This window comes from Trichoderma virens (genome assembly GCF_000170995.1).
Source record: "Trichoderma virens Gv29-8 chromosome Unknown TRIVIscaffold_90, whole genome shotgun sequence".
Taxonomy (NCBI): domain Eukaryota; kingdom Fungi; phylum Ascomycota; class Sordariomycetes; order Hypocreales; family Hypocreaceae; genus Trichoderma; species Trichoderma virens.
The window spans coordinates 1176062-1195039 of NW_014013659.1; the positions used below are offsets into that span (position 1 = coordinate 1176062).

Sequence of the window (18978 nt, forward strand, 5' to 3'; positions counted from 1 at the left end):
CACGGATTCTTCTAAAAAGCGGAGGATTCTATCCGTCTCGGCTTGTGTGGGAAGTCGTAGCTTGACATCTGCCGCAGCTCGTCGTCTTCCTCTATCGGGGGGTGTAAGTGAGCGTCTGAGGGTTCCGGCAAAGCATTCGTTACATCCACAGACCTGCTCCTCTGGTGTGCCTCCACTGATCTTCCCCTGGGCCGCAAAAATTGATCTTGCGGAACGACGGGTCCCGGGTGCAGCAGTTGTGTTAGAAGGCTGCTGTTAGCCCGGTCACGACTTCTGCTGCGGCTTCGTCCTGTAGTCGCCTGCCGCTGCAACCCTGTGGTGGCGCCAGTCGACACTGCAGTGTTTGTCCGCGCGAGGGCGGCCTCGGATTCCTCTTGTTCCCTTTTCAAGCGAGCCTCGCTCGGGAGGATTACAGCGCGATCAAGACCGTATGGCAGACCACGATGGCGACCACGTATTTGCATGGCCACGATGATCAGCTTGCCGACAACGGAAAATTGTGAGCAGAGAGAGGCGTTGACATTTGGTACACCCATGCTCAGGCCCACGGTTCCGTAGGCACTGACAATTTCAAAAAGAACAGCAAACAAGTCAAACCGACCTCCAACGATCTTGCCACCTTCTGTAATGGCGATAAGAAAGAAGCCCAAAAAGACATACCACAAGTCGAAAGAGAGCTGGCGTCGCAAATGAGTCCCCACATAATCAAGAGCGCTTGCTTCGGAATCGTCCTCGTTGCTTCGATCATGGTACACGCCTAGGGATCTCTCCTCGTAGACATTTGTTCGTCGGATAGAAATGGCGATGGGAAACACGGATATATACATCATTATCATATATAGAACCGGCATGGCAGGGTGAAGTTCAGACATGCTGACTGCCGAGAAGCCTGCGGTTCGGGTTGAGGCAGCTTGGAAGAGACCAATGACAACTCGGTTTTTGAGAGGATATGCCGTGATGGGTTCTGCTCCGAGCTAGGGCAAGTTAACATCAACGTTCAAAATTGCAGATGGCGAAAAAGGAAGAAAAGGCGACTCACATCGAGGACAATAAAGAATACAAGGTCGATAACGTTAAGCAAGATGAGGATCCAGAACAACCACCAATTGGCATTAGATGGAAAAAGCAAAGTAAAGCACCGACGAGGGTGGTCAAGCAAAAACCTAAACTCTTCCCAGAGGCCAGTGCCACGGGGCGTAAGTTTAGAAGCGACCCAAATCATGAAGCGCAGCATGACCGGGAAGCCAGTGTTTCCGATAATGATGAAGAACCACATGGACATCAAGACCCATTCGGAAGTTGCAAATGAGTTCATGCTGTCAGGAGTCAGGGTAAATCCCACATCCATAAAGGCCATGTTGGAGGTCCAAAACGCCCACCACGTCTTGCCAATGTCGTCAGCCTCGAGAACGGCTCCGTAATGCTGGTTGAGAAGGATGTAAGGAAGCAGACAGACGACACCCAAAACGTGGAAGATGAAAAAGTAAAATATCAACACCAATGCCAAGGTTCTCAATGCTCGATATTCGATGCCGCCAAGCTCCTCACGCTGTTCTAGGGTGAGGCCGAGGAAATTTGAGTTACGTCCCATGGTGGGCGTATAACTGAGATACGGCATGTCATCCGCCTTGTCCCGAGTCAAGACAGAGCGAATAGTATCCATAGTTTTAGTTCGCACAGGGTGTGGATGTGGAGTCCTTGACCTGGTGTGTCTGGATTCCTCGCCATCTTCGTGTATCTTATCCTGTGACCGGTTGAAAAAGCGTGGCTTTCGGAACCTCAAGCTATCAACGACGTTGCCTGCGGCTGCAACATCATCTTTAAGTTCGTCCCGCTTGTGATGCTCGGGCTCGGCAATTGTGATGGTTGGTTGTCGGCCATAGATGCCACTGGGCTCATCACGAGATTGAGCGGTCATCTGACGAGCAATTGGCCGATCTTCGTCTTCCTGTTGATCATCCTCTTCGAGGCGGCGAGGTCCTAGTCCTCTTTCCGTTTCTCGTGGACCAGGGATGCGAAGGACTTCATTGTCTTGGTTTCGCTGTCTCTCAAGGATGGCGATGTGTTCCGCATTGGGGCGTCGTTGGGGAAATTTAGTAGGGTCGCTGCCCACGCCATCACTTCTCTTAACAGTGTCGGCAAATGTAATGGCCGTTGTGAGGTGAGGGGGGTTTTCTGGTGGGGGCCCAGGCGCAGAGTCATTTTCATCCGGAATCGCGTGCGATGCGTCTTTCTTACTGGGCTGATCTAGAGGGCCAATGTCATCAAGGTCAACACTCTTGTGCAGATCGTCAGACACTGTAGTCGTATCGCTTTCATCGCTTTTCGCAATTGGTTTAGGATCGACCTCTGGTATCTGGTCTAGAAGAATACCATCATTGGTGATTCGGTTTGCCTTATCGCCATGCGGCACAATGGTAATGTTTCTCCCATTCACACCGAGGCCACTTTCAAGCTGGCTTAAATCATTTCGTGCCTTGGACTTGGATTTGCTGAGGGTTCGGCGGCGCAATCGAGCTTCCTGAACCCAGTGCTGGAAACGTTTCTCAAACCAGTAAAGCCTGAGGAACACAACGCATGAATGTAGTGTGATGGGATTTGAGAATAAAGAAAAGGTGTAAATCCACGATAGTTGAAATCCGTTGAGATTGTTGAGATCAACAGGATTGAGTCCGGCCTGGGTATTTGCACCACTACCGAACATGAGAGCATCTATGAAGTGGAGTTCTCCTTTGCCGCCAGCATATATGAGAATGGCACAAAGCAATGTTGCGGAAATAATCCAAAAGTCTAACCATGCAAAAATTAGCACACAAACGCTCCAAGTGAGGTAAGGGTGGTAGAAGGAGTAAGAGAGTCACTCACAATGGACGGTAATGAAGTTAAAGTGTGGTTTTTTCCCTACAAAGGCGGGTTTGGCACCCTTGATTTGCGCCGCTATAAAGGCGCGAGTTTCGTCAAACATTTTATCCAAGAGAGGGACAGAGGCTCCAGATGTTGCAAGGGGTAGATGCAGGCGGACGCGACGCCAAGGTATGATAAGGTTATGAAGTTAGCACAACAAGGTGTGAGCGCGAGCAAGGTGTCTCTGGAAAGACGGAAATCCTTTCAACAGGAAAAGATTGATCGTTGAGGTTGGGTTCGCGTTTCTTTAGGCGTGAGTCCAGTCGAAGGACGTCACAATCAACAAAACGCAAAAAGGCATGATCGAGAGCAATGCAGGCGGCGAGATGTGATTATCGTGAGGAGACCATGTCTCGTCAGGGGGGCAAAGCTCGTGGTCCAGGGGAAGCTAACCTTGAGAAGAGCTGACAAAGGGAAGCAGAAAGAGTCAAAAAAGAGGAGTACTGGCTGTGCAGCACTCGACACTACCGCCGAGATGGGTGAAGAAAAAGGACGAAGGATAGCGCATGTACGAGCCAGTGGCGGGAGGGGGAGCAAGGAGGCCTGGACCTGATATCGAGCTTATCAGGAGTACAGGTAGTAACGGCGCTGACTGTTTTATGCTTGCAAGGTAGCCGTGGTTTGCAGCAGCCAGAAAAAAAGACAAGGATGGCGCTGATACCGCTGGGGAGATTGGCGAGGAGGAAGATCGTAATTGGTGACTACTCTTGCGAATTGGCCGGGCGTACCTGCGACCTGTCGATTGGGTTTGCAGAGGCCTTGATCAATGGCGTATGCAGGAATTAGATGGAGGGGGGATTGCCGTCAGGAAGCAATCGCAGATGGCTGAGCAGAGGAAAAAGACGGTGAAGCAATAAAAAAGAACGAAAAGCAATAGTGTACAATTATTGCTGCAAACGTCGGGTCTAAAGCAGGGTTCCGGGATCCCCTTCTCGTTGTCGTGGCCCGTGGGCTGATGTGATGCGCAGGCCCGTGGTTACAAGGCACCCTCTCGCTGGATTGCGTGTGGCCTTGGAGCAGCCGGACTTGTGGTACTTGTATAGTGTCACCACCACCCAAACATGCAGCGTGGACGGAGCTCAGCTGCAGGGTTACGGTCCAAGCAACGGTCAATGCAAGTTATCCCGGCCTCGTCGAGTCCCGCGGCTGCGGCAAGATGCCAAGCCCCTTTGGCGGCGATTGGTGGCACGGAAGACGGAGGCCAAGAATGGAGCAGCACAGCCAGACGGTTCGAGACGCGCCACCGTCTAAGAGGGTCGAGTTCGTTCCGGATCGAGGCGCTGCTTCGATGTGTTTCGGTTCAGGTCGGGAGGAATTGGGAGAAACAAACAAGAAAAGGTCGAGATTCCCTCGCCAGGAAGGGGGGCAAAAGAAAATCAACGACGTGCGCCTCGTGCGACTTGCTGCTGCCGACTTTTCAGCGTCTTCCGTTGCTGCTCTCAGAGCCTGGCGCCCTATGCCGGGAGAGGCTTAGCAGAAAGCTTAGTCCAGGCATTTCGCTGACCAGAACGCCAGACCGACGCCCCACGCACGTCAGTTGCTGGAGCGCTGGGTAGCGGCTGCTAAGCCGAGGCCAGACGGGCCATGCGGGCCATGCGGGATTCCACCAAGTGGCAAGGTACCTGAATAACAGGAGTACTTTTCGGCGACGCAGCAGTACGAGTAATCCAACGGAGCTGCTGCCTTCTCTCAGCCCATGCTCCGTCTCCTTTAGAGATGCCGGGCCACTATCCTCGCTATATCGGGATGCCTGTGCTCTACACGGTACGGAGTATAGCATCTCCTATGTACAGGATATACGGGCATCCAATAACACATTTGCTCGGGATGCTCGTCACCAAAAACGCATCAATTGGATCCAATTGGTGAAATACACACCCAACTAGCTAAACACAGTGCCCCCAATGGCTTCAGTACTAAGGAATCTGCTGATACACCAACCGCTAGTGTTGATGGGCAACTTGGACCTCAGCCACGCGTGTTCCAGCTCCTCGAAATGGCCCCCCCTAAGATCAGAGGGTCAGCCAACGCCGAACAGCGAATCCTGCCTCCATGCGGAGTTTGGCTTGCTCGCAGCGACTCTCCCCGATAAACAATCCCCCGTAGCGCCCGACGGCCATGCCGCAACGCCGGGGTACATGAAAAATAAACCTGGAAATCAAAAAGAAACATCAACGGATCCATTTTAAAAAAATAAAAAAATAAAAAACATCAGCATCACCCATTAAGGGCCATGCTACGCCGTGAATCTCATTATACTGTAGAACGAATAGCCCCCAAAAGAAGGAAACAAAATCCGCTAAACAAGATAAGCCGCCAATTGAATCGAGAATATCCCATCCTCGACCTGTAGTAACACGCAAATGGGCAGCATTGGGCAGCATCCAAAACACCAACAATGATGTCACTCTAGATCCTCGTGCACTGCCGCCGATCCCCCAAATCAAAGCCGGGCGAGTCATTTTCATTTGCGGCACTTTTTTTCCCCAATTCCATTCTCACATGGCCCTCTTTGCCCTCTCCCCGGCCGGATGCAACATCCGTTTCATGCGCCGTGTTTCGCACAGGCGGACACAAGTGACCCCCCAGCTTGTGTAGTTGTGTAGCAGGCAACCCAACTAAGACAGCGAGATAACGCAAGGCATCAGAAATGCAAGTTGAGGCAAGATTCATTAGCACCGCACTCTGTGCGCCCCCGGCGTTACACCAAACAATGGCGGTTCCAGTTCGATTCGTCCCGGCCATGTTCTAGATCCCAAGCAGCATCCCGTAGCTTCTGGACGACCCGCCCCCACGAGACAACATACCTGCCACCAACACACATGTTGTACGGGGTAATACAGCAAAGCCTCACACAGCATTCTATCCGCATGTCTTGCGAGTACCTACGGAGTAATAGTATTAGACAGTATTCCAACACACGCACACAGACGCTTGCACCATCACCCATCGTGTGCGTACAAAAAGCACACGTTGTCCATTCCAATCCGATGACATCTGATCATGAATCCAAACTAGGAATTCAACCCATGCCCCCTATCAGACGCCAAGACCAACAATTCTCCGGGACAATGAATCGGGCATGTTAATTCTAAATATACGTAGTAGTCATGAAGCAAGACTGGCGTGATGGCGGGTTTGGAGCATATTTGCATCTCCGTATCTGAAACGAAATGCCTGCTGTCGATGGCTTAGACGGCCAGCATCGCGTTTTCTATACTTGGCACCCTCATACATACATCACGTCTTGTCTCTCTAACCTTGTGTAATATCACCTTCGTCAAAAGCAACAGAAGCTAGCTCTCAACAATATTAGCGACCTATCACCACAGGCTAATGTAAGACAAACGGACGATCTCATAGGGCTTGTTGGCTGTTGGCTGGGTGCAGCTGATTGTGTTGCCGCGTCTGCCGCCTTTCCTCTTTACACGCAGTATCGCTTCATCATCATTTAGCACAGGCGTAATGTCATCATAGACGCTCGCCGTGGCAGGGATAGCATACCACGATATTGCCCAATAGCTTGAAATTATCCGACTTTTAGGAAACCCATTCCTCTTCTCGTAACCGAAAAACATATTTCTAAATTTCAATAGATATTTTAATCCCAAAATCCGATGAAATGCACAATAGACATCATGTAAGCCAACCGATGCATATCCCAACACCACCCCAGCATCCGTCATCATTCTCATCCTCCCCTCAAAGTAGAATTAAGCATATCTCCACATATCACGCATACTGAAAAGCAGTTCGTCACTTCTCTCATCGCAGCTCGCGCAGTTTTGACGCCCGCCCGCTTCGTGATATGCAGCCGTCGTGAGGCGTGGCCCATTCTCGCATCCGTGGCCAATGAAAGAACCCTGTGCCTCGTTGCTTGGGCTCCTGGATGCTACTCCCAGGGTGAGCTTTGGGCATCAGCATCAATCCTCCTCCACGCAGTGCTGACCCAATGCCTTTCCATTCGCCATGCGCAAGTCCCCTCCATGCCAATCAACATACGATGGCTGTCACGAGACGCTCACACAACGGATGCTAACATATGCATGCAGTCCAAAAATACGAGCAAAATCGGGTGAAAATAATAGTAATAATAATAATAATAGTGATAGTAATATTGTATTGGGTACGGCCTATTTCTTTGATAGTACAACTCCATGCATCTGTTGCGGTAAGTAGAAGAAATGTTCACCGTCGTCGAAAAATCCGAGATAACGCCGTTCACCAAGAGGGCTGCTTTTATGCATTTCAGCAAAGCCTTCATATCCCATAACACCTCGCATCAAATCAACCCTGGTAAATAGTATCAGGCCATCCAATCTGTATAGTTGTCACAAGGAATAAACGTGAAAGGAGAGAAAGGAAAGGAAAAAAGACGGAGGAAGAATCCGTCATCAAGGTCGCAGGTCTAACCCAAGGCAGCTCGCCTAGCATTTTCTCGCCCAATCTTCTTGAAGAATGCGCTGCTCTCTTTCTTTCCTTTGCCCTTCTTGAGAGCACCGTTCATCTTCTTATTCTGTTCAATGTAAGCCATATCTTGTCCGCCGCTGAGCTCGCCCAGCGTGCCTGCTGTTCGGCGGGCAGCCCCCTTCTTCTTCTTTCGGCCCATCGTTCCGCTGTGGAACAGGTCATCCGTGATGTCTTCATCGTCCATCGTCTCGTTCTCGACCAGCACCTTTTGTAGCAGCTCACGACGCTCAGTCGCCGTTGCGAAGGCGAGTCCGGGCGTCTTCTCGATATTTGCCAATTGAGTAATCACCTTGAATGCGTAGCCCTGGTCAACCAAGAAGGCCTGTCGCTTTGATGAAAAGTACATTTCTTGCGTGTCTTTAGAGACAAGGGAGTAGAAGAACGCATTGAAGCCCTCGTCATTCCTACGCTTGGCTCGAAGAATACGACCTAGTCTCTGAGCCTCTTGACGTCGAGATCCGTAATGCGAAGAGATTTGAATCAGGCATGTAGCCTCCGGCAAATCCAGGGACGTGTCTCCAATCTTTGACAGGAACAAAGTATTGACCTGCGGGTTGTGCTGAAAGTTTTCCAACACTTGCAGACGTTCTGCCTGGCCAGTACCACCGTAGATGAATGCTTTCCCTAGCTTCAAGGCATATGCTTTCAGCGCGTACACGTTATCCGAGAAGACAATAATCTTGTCACCCCTGGATTCGTGATAGTTGATCAGATATTGGCAGGCCTGGAACTTGCGTGGATTCATAATGTAGAGTAGATTCTTCTTGCGCGATGGTGCCCGAAGATATTCGTCATAGAATTCGGTGGGCATAGGACACCAAACTTCGGCGCATTGCACTCGGGCAATGTGGCCCTGCTTAGACAGCTCCATCCAGTTGGCCTCGAATAGCTTTGGCCCGATGAGGAAATTGAGATCAGAGATTTTGTCATCTTCTCGGAGCAGCGTGGCTGTCAGTCCCAGCTTAGAGTGCGTCTTTATGGAAGAGGTGACTTTTCGGAAGATGTTGGCGGGCACGACGTGCACCTCGTCCAAGAGCATCAGACCCCATTCTCGCCCGGTAAGAAACCTCATCATCTTTTCGGCGTCGTACGATCGAGCTCTGGACTGAGTAACCATGGAATAGGTCGTGACGATGATACCGGTGCTTCCTGTGAAGACACTGTTTTTGGAGTCCGACGTGAAGGCGACAATATCGTCTGGGTTGATATTGGACCACTTCAAAAACTCATTTCGCCATTGCACCACAGACATGGAACTCGTGCACAGCACGATGACGCCTTTCTTAATAGTGCATGCTGCGGTAATGCCAACCAGCGTCTTCCCAGCACCGCAGGGCAAAACGATCAAGCCACTCTTGGCACGTCCGTTACCGAACATTTTGCTAAGACTCTTCTCCTGGTATGGTCGAATCTGAGTGCCGGGCTTGAGATCGATATCCAGTGTCGCGTTAACTTCATCCCGCCTAAAGTCGTACTCTTCGAGGACCGGGAATCCCAAGTTGAGGCATTCCTTCTGTACCGTCTCGACATCTTTATCCGCAATCTCGAACGAGTGCGTCACCTCTTGGTCGTCGTCATCTTCTTCGCCGAGTCGAGCAAGCACATCGCCTCCCTGCATGGCGGGTTGGCCATCCTGCGCTTGCTCGCCGTTTGCTGGTTGCAGACCGTTCGCCTGCTTGGCACCTGCAGCATTCTTTGTGCCAGGAATGACCAGGTTGCCGAGTTTGGGCGCGGCCGATGTCGTGATTTCTGCTGTTCCTTGAACGCGGAGAGGCCCAATCCTGGGATTCTTGAGTAGCATCTGCAGCATGTTGGGGTCTGGACTCTCGACGTAGTACTTGGTGTTCTTCAGGACGAGCTTGACCTTGCCGTAGCTCTGGGTGCAGCTCTCAATAAAAGATCGGATCTCGTCTGGCAGAGGCGTCTTGAGAAAGCGATCGAGGGTATTTATAATGTCATGAGGCGACAAACCGACGGAAACCGCGGCGTAGAGACTATGTGTTGTGAGGGCATATTCATGCATAAACGTCGGGCGAGACAAGGGCTCGGCAATGGTAATGAGGAAGTCTTGGGCCTGCTCCGCCAGTGGATTGAAGCTCTCGAGAATGATTCTGCCCTTCTGAGGATCAATCCAAAGCGGCCGGTTCTGGTGATCTTTCTTGAGATCGAGGTACGAAAAATCATTGCTACCAAAGATGTGCGGGAGAGGCTCCCGGATGTGATGCTTCTTCTGGTACCGCCCCAGTGAGAAGCGATCTATATTCTTGTCGATATCCTGCTCCAGCTCTTCATCCAGGGGGGCGTCATCCTCCTCCACCACCTCATCGCCACTATCGATGCTGCGGGGAGTCGTGCCTCCAGGCGTCGACAGGCGCGAGGACCGGCCTGCCTTTAGTCCTCCCTGCACGGCGCTGCTGCCTGCCTTTCTCTTGATGGGAGGCATCGTGATTCTGCTACGAAAGAGGGAGATTGCAAATCGCAATCGCTGGCTTGACTCGATGGGGAGAAGAGCGCGTCACTGTTGTGCAGAGAAGGAGAAGTGGCGAGCAAGCAAGCCGACGACTGTGGAAGAAGAAGAAGGAAGAATAATCAAAGTTAAGTTCACGGTCACCTCGACGACGAATAGATGACCTTCGAGGCAGACAGATGCTGACTAACAAAGCCAAAGACGCGCCACCGAGAGGAAGAACTGTTCAGGCGGCTCCGGCCAAGCAAATTGCAGAAAACGGCCGGCCAGGGGCGGTCACTGCACTAAAAGGCACCCCCACCAATAGCAGCTGCAGGGCGGCGACTGAGAGACAAAACCCAAGACAAGAGATTCTGCAGCAGCTCCAGAAATATTACCACGTTCGTTAATAAGCTACGAAGAAAGGAGGATTTCCACATCTGATTCATACCTCACCAGGGACGAATCCAATTCATCACCATGTGGTACGCACAAACAACCACAAACCCAACATCCAGCACCAACAGCTAACCAAAAGTCCCAGTAAACACATCCTCAACGCCCAAGTCTCCATCCGGTCACCATGCTGTACGCCCTCAAACACCACCCCTTCCCACTTCCCACCATGTACTGACAAAAAAAAAGGCCGAAAATGGTTCGACTGCGCTGAATGCCACGCCGAGCAGGAAAGCCACCCCCTCCTACAAAGCTTCGAAATGACCTTTGTCTGCAAGAAGTGCAAAAAGGCCTTCCGCAAGGACGCCCAGGAGTTCGACGAGAGCGACGAGTACTGCCCGCACTGCGACAACCACTTCGTCCTCGAGGCAAAGACCCCCAAGGCCGCCCTGACCATCGAGGGTGAGGATGTGCGGATGAACAACAAGCTGCTCAAGGATGAGAGAGTCCGACAGGACGGCCGGAGGACCATCTTCGACCCTACGCCAGATGCCGACAAGCTTGGCTAAGCAGTTCGAGGGGAGGGCATGGGCTGTGTACATACGTTTATACAGTCGTGTTTTGGAAAGAACATGTTACGGCGTTGCACGGCATCACATTAATTGGAGTTCATTTTTCGTTTTCGTTCATCAGACGAGGTAGCATTTTTATTATGGCATGCCTCCTCAACCTTGCATATCATGTTGATACAATAGCATCTGCGCTCTAAGTTTGCATTCCAATAAATACCATTTCCATTTATTCTCTATTCAGCAGCAGAGTCATCGCCGCTCCTCGTCAGAATAGCAGCGCTTCCAGTGCCCGGTGTTCGCCCCGTCTTCTTCTTGGCAGCCTCCTCCTGCTTCTCCTGCTCAATCTCCTTCACGTAGCCCTCAATCTCGTCCGTCGGCAGCAGCTCCATAGGCGCGCCGGGGGCCATGAGCGCGATCTCGATGTTCTTCGCACCAGTCTGGACCACCTCAAGAAGAGACTTTATCGCTAGTCGAATGGTGGTCTCCCGGTCCATGTCTTCCTTGTAGTTTCGCTCCAGGAACTCTCGAACAGTCTTGCTGGAACGGCCGATGGCATTTGCCTTCCTATAGTGGTCCAAGAGTCAGTCATCATGCATTTGATGCAATGCATGCTTGAGCCTTACCAGGCTGAGTAGATACCGGAGGGCTCCGTCTGGTACAGTCTGGGCACCTCGCTACCGTTGTCAAATCCAACCACCAAGGTGCTGATACCAAACGGTCGAACACCTCCAGCTTGTGTATAGCGCTGCTGCACACCGGCAACGTATTTTGTAATGTACTCGATCGTGACGGGGTCCTCCACCGACAGGCGGTGGGATTGGGCTTCTAATCGTGCCTTGTCGACGAGGATTCGGGCATCTGCATTCAGGCCGGCAAAGGCCAGGGCGACATGGTGGTCCAGGACCTGGATCTTGGAGGGTGTAATTCTTGTGTCCTGCAGCTTCATGGCAGACCTCTTCTCACATCCCAGCACCACGACATCCTTGCCTTTGACGCCAACAGCGCATGTTCCTATCCCGAGAAGGTCAGTCGAGGTGGGGGTGGGCAGACAGCTTCGGTGCATCCAGACGGACCTCTCTTCACAGCTTCGCCGGCATATTCAACCTGAAAAACGTGTCCGTCGGGGCTGGGCTAATGTCAGATGGACGGGGCGCGGTACAAGACACGGCTGCGGCAGCACAAACCTGAAGACTAGACACACAGCAATGTCAGCACTGAGGATATCGACATCAACCAGCGATGCGTAATAACTTACCGGACAGAGCTCTGTCGTAACCAGACGCCATGGCCGTTGATTATTGCAAGGCAAAGTCACGCAATGATGTTGTTCGTGCGGTCTGGCGGCAGGGCAATGCTGTGCAAGATGAGGTTGTTGTTCTGGCGCCTTGACGTCGATAATTGGGGGGGTCGATATGCTGGTTCTAGCGGAGCTTCGTCAGAGTGGCAGCCTACCTTGCCTGTGGCGGTACTTGGAAGGCTGGAGCTGGCTGGAGCTTCCCTGTGGCAGCCGCGCTGGGGAACGGAGAAACGTGATGGCGGGCCGGGCACAGGTACGTACCTCTCACCAGTTGCATGAGCATGATCACATGACAGCACCTCCAGTGGTCGACTTACACATTCGGACATACCATTCAACAGAGTCGAGTCTGTAAGTGTAAGTTAATCAGATGCAACCCCCAGAAAAGACGTGATTAAATATGAATCACCGAATCAAGCGACTAAACTCAACAAATCGGCCATATTTTTCACCCAGCTCATACCTAGTAACTTAGTCCTTCTACGACTCCATCTCCCTATTTCTCGCATTAAAGCTGATTCGCAGTACCATGATTCACAGTCACTCACGCATCACTCGCACCATTCCCAAATCTTCAGCTTACACCATCCCCCCCTTCACTCATTTCACCAAGAAGAACAGATCCAACAACATGCAAATGAGTGTAATACGGACTCACCCTTCGTGAAAGCTTATCAGAGCATGCAAGACATTACAGTATCGATACCGTCACCCATCGCGTGTCTTATGCAGCTCATGCACGCAAAGATCTCGTGCCCCGCATTGTATCTTTTAACACTGCTATTCTTAGCCATGCATGACTGAAACTCCCAAGAATTACCAATACGCGTGCATCCCCCTTAAATAAAGGTTTGGGTCATATATAGTATTCAAGCTATAAGCTATGGAGAGTGGATGCAATTTTTCCCTTTTTTCCCCTAAAATTTCCCTTCCTGAAGGACGCGAATATCCGTCGCTTGATTTTCCCATAAAGAAAAAAAAAATGTCCTTCTTGTCTCTGTCCTCCAATGACAGTCCAGCTGCCCACCCTTATGAGATTTCTATCGATTCTATCTAATCCTCCTGCAAAGTTTCAAATGTCGCTATACAAATATTCTACACTGTGATATCGTCGGTTCGTTCTTGGCCTCGTCGTCGTCCGTTTCGGTGCCCCCTCGTCAACTTAGATGGGTTGACATATGCGCACTTATTATGCATTAGAATTTGGCCACTTCAGACCATTTATGGGCTTGCAAGACACTCGTCACGGCTTGCGCTTTCGCCCATAGTCGCTTCTTGAAGCCGTCCAGCCAGAGGATCTCGAGCACGCCATCCTGTGATGCGGCATTGACGTCTCGGTAAAAGTCCATGGCAACTGTCATCGGCCCCAGGAGCAAGTCCGGCTGGACGGTAGAATCAAGCGCCGAATCAAGTCCTCTGCAGATATTGGCAGCCAACTCTCGTCCGTCTTGATAGTGCACTGGGTCGATTTGCAAGCTGGGTGGCAGTTCTGGCCACATGTTGGGATAGGCGTCGACAACCGGTTGGAAGATGGCCATGTGAATATGTTCGATACAACGGTGGAATGGGATCATGGCCATCCAATAATAGACGAACATCAAGCCAGTGACTCCGTCTTTGAACGCATATGCGTTTGCGAAAGGAATGGCGCCGCCAGGGCTCCTTAGCTCCTCAGCCCAGAATGGGTATGGATGGTCTTCCGTTCCTCTGTAAGCTTCCTGAAGCCACTGTCGGAACTGGGCTTCCACGACCAGGCAATGATGGAGAAGCTCTTGGGCTTGTGTGCGTCGGGCGAGTGTCGCCTGGAGGTGGATGATTCGATCCATCTGCTCGAAGATGGCGGGAAGCTGAAGTATGATATCAAACAGCTGGTCGAGGGGGGACTTTGGATGCTGGTCCCATGGTATCGTGGTCCATTCCGGCGCTCTCAGGAAGGTATCTCGTCGGCTCAGGAGAGCAATGCTCATCTATTGTCCAGCAGTTAGCAACCGGAGAAGGGGAGGGGGGAAACCGGCCACCCAGAGAAAAATCCACCGAGAACCTACAGCTACAGGGCGATACACCCTCACGAAGAAGTGATGATTTGGAAAGGAGGCGAAATAATGCGGACCAAGCCGAGTCATCTGTTCGGCCGTGAGCCTCCATGATGCACCGGACGAATCGTGCTGTATAAGTCATCTCCAATTAGCTTGACTGGGCCCCTCCGAGAATTTCCCGCGGTGATTGAAACACAGCATCACCGAGAACAGAAACACAGAAGAAAACTCACCTCGAATAGAAACGCGCAGTAGCTCTCTGTCGAGTCATGCTCAGCATTAGTGGCCTTTTGGCGCACAAAACATTGCGCATTCATACCGAAGGCATCGTCCGCCACCGGCAGCAATTCAGCCGCCGCGTAGGGAGGAAACTGTATAGCACTCAAAAGTCCCGCGGCCGACCCATCACCGCCGCCTTCACCACCGACAGCCGCCTCGAGTCTCGCCACACTTTGCAAATTCGTCTGGAGCGCAGTGATGAGAGCTGGAAATCCGGTACCCCCTTGGGCCCCCGATGTCAATCGAACGTAGTCGTCCCAGGCAGAGGTAAGTGGTGTCAGGGGTTGGAAGAGCTGAGGGCCGCTGAAGATGCTGCTGCTGCTGCTCTCTGGCTCGTCCGCCTTGACACTCGGGCTAGGGCTGGCTTTTGGCTTCTTGGAAGGTGTCGTCTTCTTTGGATGCGAAGCTACACGGCCTTTGGTCTCTGGTGTGCCAGTGATAAAGACTCGTTCTCTCTCGTAGCCCTCGCAAGTTCTGCCGCTGCTAATGCAGTTCTGGCAAAATGGACGCTCATTGCTGCACTATTTTCTCGACGTGTTAGTTGCTGTGCATGCTGTCTCTTCTTTGTGTGTATGTGTCTCTCTCTTCCTTTTATCTTCATCATCATGGCTCATTTTTTGTCGACCAAGGTGTATAAGTAGGGGGGAAGAAGAACAAACCTTGACTCGACGCCTGCGGCAGGTCTCACACCCCTTATACTTGCCAGGAACACCAACCATGATGTCTATCTTGGCGCACGCGTAAGTATATATATATATATGTATATGTATATATATTGATGTATGTATATATATATTTGTGAGTGTGTGAGTGTGTGTGTGTGCGTCTGTGAGCTTAAAGGTATGTGGGCGAGTCCGTGTATGCGCGCGCGCGCGTAAGTGTGTGTGGCCTTTGTGGGGGAGGCCGGCGATTTGTTCTTCACCTTTTCCAGAAAGAAACAAACGGGAAAACAAAAAAAGAAAAATGTCCGGTTCGTCGTCGCAAAAGGTATTATTTGGTTTGGTCCGTGGTCTCTTGCAGCCCGGCCCGCAGTCTTGCTCTCTTTGCCACCGCTTATCCTCTTTGCATCATCTTTGGGTCTGTTATATATTTGTGGAAGAGGGAGAAGAGGACGGCGTTGGCTATAGGCCTCCTGGACAAGCATGGACTGGGTACACGGGAGCTATTCCGGCTAACAAGGTTTGTAGGTAGGTCGATGGGGGACAAATTGGTAAGGGTCGGGACATTATACGGGAGGTGAGGTAAGGAACAGGCCCAAGGCCGGATCAGAACCACATGGCAGCAAATGTCCCATACTGGAGGGGGGAAGAAAGAGAAAAAATTGGAATTGGTGAATCCCCACAGGACAGATGCCCAGTCTCGAGCGTCGAATGGCCTTTCACGTTTGGCCTTGGGACATATTGGCAGGCACACAACTCCGCCTTTTGGCATGGGCCTTTGGATGTGGATTGGTGGCATCCCACATCAAGGGCCGGCAACCACCGAAGCAGAAACGTACGAACGGCGACCAGGCGTCCGGCGAATGGGAAGGCTGAGATGGCCATTCGGCCTCAGCCCCACGGACGACATGAGATGCAAGGCTTACCACATTGCCGGTCGGTTCAGGGGCTCCGAGGCCTCTTGTTGGCTCTCGGTCAAGCTTTCAGTCTCTTGTCTGTGTCTCTTGTCACTTTTGGTCCGCTTCTCTGCCCCCAGCAGGGCAACTTCCGCTGCAAACGAAGCCTTCGTCCGCCCGGCATGACGCTAGACTGGCAGCCCTCTCTACTGCAGTCCCACCATCTTCTTTCTGGCACTAAGTTTCGTAGGGCTGACGCGGAGGGCCAGCTCTGCTCCTGGTTGGCTCCCCCACCGAGACGGCTGAGCGCGGTGGCCCAAGTCGTCTTGTGTCAGCGATCAGATGTTTGGACAAGGCGCGCCGCGCCATTGGCCGGGTCGCTGAAATGACAGGAATATGACCTATGAGAAATAAGGCACCGTCCTGGTGCCTCTGGACCTCTTTGGGCCTCTGTGGCTCCGTCAACCTGCCCGCCGCTCACCCTGTCCGGCAATCTGATAGGTTGTCCGGGGTCCCCCAGCCGCGAAAAACCCCAAGGAACCATCCGGAACCCAGCAGCCTCGCCTGCGTGGGTGCCTGTAAGTTGATTACGATGCTCTCAAGTCCTGTGCTGCTATCGCCCACTTTTGTAGACCGCCGGGGAGACAACATGATGAAAAAATAGGGGACTTGCAAAATACTACTATCATGGTGCTTCTGCCTTGCTTCCTTGCTTCCTTGCTCGCGTCTGCCGTCCTCACAAACCGGTGTCGGCCGATACGGAGCCGGATTGGGAAATGGCGCCAGGCTCAAAAGAGTTACAAGATGTGAGGAATATGCCTAAGGGGATCCAGGGGAGGGGATGGGCTCCTCTCCCACTCACCAGCGGTCCGCATCTGCCATGACTTACATACATGCAAAAGGCCCAAAATGGGAGCCTATGTTTAGGACCGACCGCAAAAAGGTTCTGGTATTACTCGTACTATCGCATCCCCACCCGCCACCTCGGACGAATACCCCAGTCATCAGATGTACTTGTATGGATTCATAATGCCATTCTGTCATGAGCCATTGTCAGTGTCAGCCCTACGGCGTAGCAGTGCATAAGTTGGATAGATTGCTCAGGTTGGATTGGGAAAAGGGTGCATGAGAGCGCGCGCCGCCTGGATTCTACAGCCACGACGTGAGCTGCCTCTCCGCCTCGGAAGACATGTGATATGCCATGGCCAGCAATCAGATCATGCAGAAGAGGGTCGCATGGGGAAGCACAAGGAATTCATGAAACCAAGCAGGTTGAAACAAGGCGCAAGGGTAAGAAACAAGCGACAAACGACAACTGAGATGGGTGGGCTTACCGGATCATAGAGCTTCTTAATCTGCTTCATCAAGCCAATCACAGTCTCGTTCCGGCTGTACTGCACGTACTTCTTCTTGGCCAGCCCCAGACCATGCTCGGCGCTGATGCTACCATTACGCTTCTCAATCCATTCGTACACAAAGGGCTCCAGAGCCTCCTCGACCTTGGCGTCATACCGTCTTACGGCCACATTGAGGTGCAGGTTGGAGTCACCCATATGGCCGTAGCCCACCACTGCGCTTACCGGGTACTCCTCGGTATCGCCGATTAGGCCAGCCTCCCCCATGCGCGTCTTGACATCCTCGACAAGCGAGTACATCTCGGCCAGCGGGATCGAGACATCATACTTGTAGACCCCGCCGCCGTGGCCAATGCACTCGGTGATGCTCTCGCGCCAGCTCCACAGCGCCTTGGCCTGCCCCTCGCCTTGCGCGACGACGCCATCGACGACGATTTCCTTGGTAAGCACGTCCTCGAGGAACTTTTCTAGCTTCTCGTAGTCATGGTCGCCGTTGGAGCCGCTGGTCTCGATAAGACAGTAGAAGGGGTGCTCGCCCTCTAGCGGCCGCTCCTCGCCCTTGATCTTGTGCACAATCTGCTGCGTCCGAGAATCCATCAGCTCAAAGGCAGAAAGGATTTCGCCCAGCTGCTTCTTTGCCTCTCGGAAGGCAAGCTGCGCCTTCTCATAGGACTCCAGGCCAAAGTAAGCCACATTGACGGCAGCCGAGCGCTGCGGACACTGGATGACCAGCTTGGTGATGATGCCAATGGTTCCCTCGCCACCGATAAACAGCTGCTTCAAGTCGTAACCCGTGTTGTTCTTGCGCAGAGCACACAAATCGTTCATGACGGTGCCGTCTGGCAGCACGGCCTCCATGCCCAGCACATTTCCATGCAAACTTCCGTAGCGCAACAGTCTCAGGCCTCCAGCATTGGTGGCAACAGTACCGCCCACATGGCACGATCCCTTAGCTCCTAAGTCGAGGGGAAAGATGTATCCCCTTTCAGCGAGGTACTGATCGGCGACCTCCAAGATGCATCCAGCATCCAACACAAGTGAGCCGCTGACCTCGTCGAAGGAATGGATCTGATTCATACGGCTCATGTTGATGATGATTTCGTCGAAAATAGGCACCGAGCCCCCAACAAGGCCGGTGTTACCACCCTGTGGCACCACCGCCAGCTTCCTGTCGTTGCAGTACCTGAGAATCTGGCTGACCTCCTCGGTCGATCCCGGCTTGAGCACGAGTCGGCTCTGGCCGCGGTACTTGTGCATCCAATCCTCATTGAAGGGCTTGAGATCATCCTCCGAACCAGCGCGGGAGCCATCAATCACGGCCTGCTCGCCTCCCAGCAGGTTTTTGAAGTAAGCGACATCCTCCGCCGTCAGTGACGCATATTTGGCGTCTCTCGTAAGGCCCGGGTACGTTTCAGATGTGAGCTTGGCCAGGTGCTGGACTGCCTGTGATTGAGACAGCAATCTTGGGACCGAAGTCGCAAAGCATCGAGCAGGCGCAATTGCATGGCACGGCAAAATTCTAGCACCGCCAATTGCGCCCATTCGCCGGCTGGGCGATTGCAGCACTCGCACAAGTCTCGATCGTGTCACCATTTTCTGTCAGAGCGGAGAATCCTGTTGTCGTGAGGCAAACAACCAAAAATCGGAGTGTGGAAAAAATGGACAGAG

At 52.3% G+C, this 18978-nt stretch overlaps 5 protein-coding genes across 5 annotated transcripts; 1 reads left to right on the top strand and 4 right to left on the bottom strand.

The window, feature by feature from the left end:
• Nucleotides 1–28: 28 nt before the first annotated feature.
• TRIVIDRAFT_195596 (uncharacterized protein) lies at nt 29–2965 on the bottom strand (the record flags this gene model as incomplete). Its single annotated transcript, XM_014095429.1, has 4 exons — nt 29–68; nt 193–974; nt 1040–2790; nt 2866–2965. 4 exons carry the CDS (start codon nt 2963–2965, stop codon nt 29–31), a joined length of 2673 nt encoding a protein of 890 aa, XP_013950904.1.
• Nucleotides 2966–7312: 4347 nt separating this feature from the next.
• TRIVIDRAFT_41182 (uncharacterized protein) lies at nt 7313–9817 on the bottom strand (the record flags this gene model as incomplete). Its single annotated transcript, XM_014095430.1, has 1 exon — nt 7313–9817. The coding sequence occupies one exon, from the start codon at nt 9815–9817 to the stop codon at nt 7313–7315; it is 2505 nt and encodes an 834-aa protein (XP_013950905.1).
• A 454-nt stretch (nt 9818–10271) lies between these two features.
• On the top strand, nt 10272–10899 carry TRIVIDRAFT_111347 (uncharacterized protein; the record flags this gene model as incomplete). The annotated part of the gene is made up of 3 exons (XM_014095431.1): nt 10272–10305; nt 10365–10408; nt 10466–10899. 3 exons carry the CDS (start codon nt 10301–10303, stop codon nt 10783–10785), a joined length of 369 nt encoding a protein of 122 aa, XP_013950906.1.
• A 122-nt stretch (nt 10900–11021) lies between these two features.
• Nucleotides 11022–12074, bottom strand: TRIVIDRAFT_56853 (uncharacterized protein; the record flags this gene model as incomplete). Its single annotated transcript, XM_014095432.1, has 4 exons — nt 11022–11352; nt 11412–11799; nt 11862–11914; nt 12040–12074. 4 exons carry the CDS (start codon nt 12072–12074, stop codon nt 11022–11024), a joined length of 807 nt encoding a protein of 268 aa, XP_013950907.1.
• Nucleotides 12075–13281: 1207 nt separating this feature from the next.
• Nucleotides 13282–18903, bottom strand: TRIVIDRAFT_122602 (uncharacterized protein; the record flags this gene model as incomplete). The annotated part of the gene is made up of 5 exons (XM_014095433.2): nt 13282–14009; nt 14127–14250; nt 14355–14921; nt 15060–15289; nt 17235–18903. The coding sequence occupies 5 exons, from the start codon at nt 18901–18903 to the stop codon at nt 13282–13284; spliced, it is 3318 nt and encodes a 1105-aa protein (XP_013950908.1).
• Between the last annotated feature and the right edge of the window lie 75 nt (nt 18904–18978).